The sequence below is a fragment of the Vollenhovia emeryi genome, unplaced genomic scaffold (assembly GCF_000949405.1).
Source record: "Vollenhovia emeryi isolate VEMERY1.0 unplaced genomic scaffold, V.emery_V1.0 DF939184.1, whole genome shotgun sequence".
Classification (NCBI taxonomy): Eukaryota; Metazoa; Arthropoda; class Insecta; order Hymenoptera; family Formicidae; genus Vollenhovia; species Vollenhovia emeryi.
The window spans coordinates 1,191,494-1,196,094 of record NW_011967182.1 but is presented as its reverse complement, the minus strand read 5'-3'; the positions used below and the strand labels follow the sequence as shown (position 1 = coordinate 1,196,094).

Below are 4,601 nucleotides of genomic sequence, written 5' to 3'. Positions count from 1 at the left end.
ACCCTGTATATCATCAGATTGAAATGGATATTTTTAGAACAGCATTATTATAATGTATATTTAATAGGAATACATACATGAAACGTGATATCTACTAATTATTTGTAAATAGTTAAATTTTTTTAGCGCGAAAGTAACGCTTATATATATAAATGTATATATATAACATATATATACATGTGTATATATATGTATGAATACGTGTATATGAACCGAATTGATTGCGATTACATAAGAATGAATGCAGTTCTACCGAATTATATGTAATTCTAATGGTGTTTAGAATTATTTGTATTATTATTACTCTATTATAACACGCGTTTCCCTGTAATGCTATATAATGTTAGTAACATGAGTCCATTAGAAAGATTGTGTTAAATTGCCTTTTCATATTAGGAGTAACTTGAGTCCTCATTTTTAATTGTAGCAAATAGGCTAATCTAGATAATGAAAAAAACACAGCAAAGCCTTTGAAGAGAGAGGAAGTACGAATCGTACTTTCACCCATGGAGGATAAGTCCACCAACATCGGTGTCTTCGATTGGTGTTGTTGGTCAAAGGTGATGAGTTTCAAGAAAAAAAAAATCATTTGGCAGCTTGTCATCAGCTATTGCCAGCTAAGTAAATTAGGCATAGAGAGGTAAACAACTTCTATATTAATTATTAAGTAGTTCCATTAAATGTACAAATAATTAAACATTTATTTTTATTATGTTAGTGCCACTACGTTGCACTATGTTTACCTTGTTCTGGTTATTAATTGTATTTAACTAAGAGGGGCAAAGTGCTCACGTGTCTCTTTGCCCTTCTCACAATCACCTAGCGCACGCATTTTCATTGTATTTTAATATATACATTGCTTTTTGGTTCATGCGTAGTTTCAAGAGATTTTACCTCCTAAAATTCACACTCGTTCCGACTCGACAAAAGTGGCTCTTTATAACAGAACTGTGTAACCAATCGAAAAATATGTGTTACTTTTTTTAATTGAAATAACGAATTTATGTTTTATTTGTACACCTGTATCTGTATTCTTGGAAAAAGAAACATGCTTCTCTTTTCAGAGACACTTTTACATTTGTACATGCGAAAACTATTGATTGTACGAGGGCTCAAGTTACTTTTAGGATAAATTTTCGGCCGAAACACAATTTTTCTAAAGAGGTTTAAGTCATTCATCCTCTGGCAGCAAACATACGGAATGCGTAGTAAATGTGTAAAACTAAAACATATTGATTGTCTATTAGAATGTATATTTTGCTTGCATATGTTATGTCTACATAATTCTGTCTGGTGGCTGCCCTATAAACCAAGTCTAACACATTGTCGAATACGTTCACATTAATATTCCATTTTTATGTTGATGCTCACCTTGGCATGGAACAGTGAAAATGGCAATAATCTCTTTCTAATTGCAGTAGCCCCAGATGCAATTCATCACCACATCAAGACTTGTAGAACGAACATGAAGAACATGCATTTTGTGGCCCCTGAATATGGAAGTGAGTGCACTGTCTGTCTGCAAGCCGAGCGTAAATCGCATTTCGACTATACTCAAGCAATTTGTTACTCTTTTCCTTTTAAGATTCCGTCACACCTGCCATTGATATTTACTCGTTCGGAATGTGCGCTTTGGAGATGGCCGCGTTGGAAATTCAGGGAAACGGTGATACGGGTACAATTGTTACCGAAGAAAACATCCAGAAGACAATAGAATCTTTAGACGATGTTCAGCAAAAAGATTTTATTCGTAAATGTCTTCAGGTGGACCCGCTTAGCAGACCGAGTGCGAGAGAGTTGCTATTTCATCCCGTTCTATTTGAAGTACATTCTCTCAAGTTGCTCGCAGCACACGCCTTAGTCAACACGGCTAGTAAGTTGATAAACAAGTTTGTCATCTACATATATACGCTATTTATTATATTTTTTACAACGACTGAGAGATAATAATTACGTTATATTGTAGCTTTAAGGATAGTTGTGACAGCTGCGATTATAAGTTGCGCGATTTGATGAATAACATTGATTGTTTTACAGCTAACATTTCGGAAACAATCACAGACGAAGTGTTACAAAGGCTATATGGACCAGACACCGTAGTCGCCGAAATAAAGTATCAAGGAATACCTCCGCAACAAATTCGCTTAAGTGATATTCCCGTTACGGAGAAATTAGAGAAATTTGTTGAAGATGTAAAGTGAGTATCTCAGCCATGAGATACATCGGGCCGGATTTTCTTATATCGGATAAGTTGGTAACCAGAGTGATTTTACGTTGCCAGGTATGGAATATATCCATTGACTGCATTTATGGCGAAATTGCCCCCGCCTGTCCGACCGAGGGCGATATCGCCCGAAGTGACAGAATCGGTTAAATCGGTTACACCCGAGCCCGTGGACGTGGAGTCTCGAAGAGTAGTTAATATGATGTGTAATGTTAAGCCTAGAGAAGATAGTAGTGAATTACTAGTGAGTGGCACATATCGAACATTTGAGTGAGATATCCTGTGGTCTGCGGTCACTTGTAAATCCTAAAATTGATATTATTATTTTGTGCAGATGACAATATTGTTGCGAATGGATGACAAAATGAATAGACAATTGACGTGTCCCGTGAGCCAAATGGACACCTCGATGCTTCTCGCACAGGAACTTGTACATTTTGGATTTATTAATGAGGTAAGTTATGATGTTGTCGCCAGCGAGCGATTTCCGATCTCTACGAGAGAGAAGGGCTCGGCTTGAGACATACGCGACTGTTGCAGAACGATCGTGATAAGATAGCCAATTTAATTGAGGAGGCATTGAGGAGATACTTCAACAAGCAAATGGTAACGCCAGGAATGGTATCATTAACTAATCTTCCTACTCAAACTACTTTATTGCTGCCTGGTTCGGAATTTCCATGTCTGCAACACTTTGACAATTCCGTGTGCAACGCCACAACATCCAATAGTGATAATGCAACTAACCTGCTGCCAAAAACCTCAGGTATACCTGTGTCAAGTAACAAAACGAGTAAACTTCACGATGATGCAGAACCGCCGACAATCAGCGAGAGCGGTAGTTAACCATCCAGGACGTCTGATAACTCAGTTCACTGTGCCACTTTGCACGCTTTATGTATAGACTGGCTATGTATTTTTATATTTAAGTAAACGGAAGGGAGAGGAATGGAAGTAAACATGGGAGGGTGCCGTGGCTACACCTCTACGCTGAATACGACTGCAAATTAGGAATCCGCTTAGTATATCTTACTTTCGTACTTTAGGCTATCGAAGTAATACTTCCGTTATCGAATTTCGTTGGTCCTCTATATTCTAGAGCTTTTACGTTATACAGGTACCTTACCTGTTATATCGTTATATATGGGTATGCGATAAATTGCGCGAGAAAGAATGTATAAATCTAATGTAAAAAGACCAAAATACTTGTGATTGTATAATTAAGAGGATAGTTAGAGGTCTGCTGGATATTGATTCATATTTATACGAAGCTACGATTTGATACTTACCTGTCGTAATCTACCTATCGGGATACAATTACGAGAGTTCGTTACGTATCGCGTTTCTCATAATGTCTCTTAGAATTACAAACGATGGAAATTAATACGCCGAAATTATATATCATGCTTTTCGACAATGTAACACTAAAGTTTATTTCGTGTGCATACAAATCGACAAAAATTGATTCAATCATGCGTAAGAAGGAAAGAAAAGACTCTCTTCATTGTACAGTTATTGTAAAATCCATTAATATTTAAATATTGTATGGATTCTTGATTTTTCTTTCGGACAAGTCTGTCGATCTCTCACCGCTCTTGTTACTTTCGCCAAAATACTCAATCTATCGTAAAGCCTTGTCTAGAAGTGTGCGAATATGAATATTCGCGAGAGAAAGTATAGCAGCGTGCTTATTCATTTTACTTTTAGTTCTATAGACAAGATTGCGATGTAATACTGGCTCAATAGTGTAATTTTGGTAGTAATCAGATAAAGCCACGGCCCTACTCTATACTTGGGTATTATTGATGTGATTAAACCAAGATTATTAAATCTCGATAAAATTAGAAAATCCTTGTAAATATTTTATATTTTTAAGAAAAATCTGTTGACACAGAAAACTAGTCATATAGGTATATTCGAGTGCTAACAGACTAACACAGATCTTATTACGTCTTTTGCATTTATAACACGTGCTTGGCCAAGAGAGAGAGAGAGAGAGAGAGAGAGAGAGAGAGAGAGAGAGAGAGAGAGAGAAAGAGAGAGGGATAGAGAAAGGGAGAGAGAGAGAGAGAGAGAGAGATACTGCTCCAATTTCATACCTCGGTCGAATTGATTTCAGTGAAGCATTTCTCATTAAGTAAACGACTAACCCTACTAGAGGTACCTATTACCTACAACAACATAAACTTCGATCTTAAGTATGTAAGTAGATTATCAAACTAAATTGAATGTGTATAGCTTTATAATACAAATTATAAACGAGAAAAAAAAGCGCGACGACTGACTCGTGGATATTATGAAAGGGCTGTACGATGACAGTGATAAATAAATACTTTAACTCGGAAACGCTATCGACTTGAATGTACTCTCACTGCTT

At 36.6% G+C, this 4,601-nt stretch overlaps 1 protein-coding gene across 2 annotated transcripts; it reads left to right on the top strand.

Annotated features, from left to right (window-relative positions):
- The first annotated feature begins 27 nt into the window (after window positions 1–27).
- Window positions 28–4,565, top strand: LOC105562753 (nuclear receptor-binding protein homolog). Of its 2 annotated transcripts, none has more exons than XM_012013811.1 (7): window positions 28–621; window positions 1,419–1,502; window positions 1,586–1,873; window positions 2,038–2,197; window positions 2,282–2,468; window positions 2,559–2,678; window positions 2,765–4,565. In XM_012013811.1, the coding sequence occupies exons 1-7, from the start codon at window positions 507–509 to the stop codon at window positions 3,068–3,070; spliced, it is 1,260 nt and encodes a 419-aa protein (XP_011869201.1). In that variant the 5' UTR covers window positions 28–506; the 3' UTR covers window positions 3,071–4,565. The 2 variants fall into 2 exon arrangements, with proteins under 2 accessions (XP_011869201.1, XP_011869202.1); XM_012013812.1 differs by having other exon boundaries at window positions 544–640.
- Window positions 4,566–4,601: the final 36 nt, after the last annotated feature.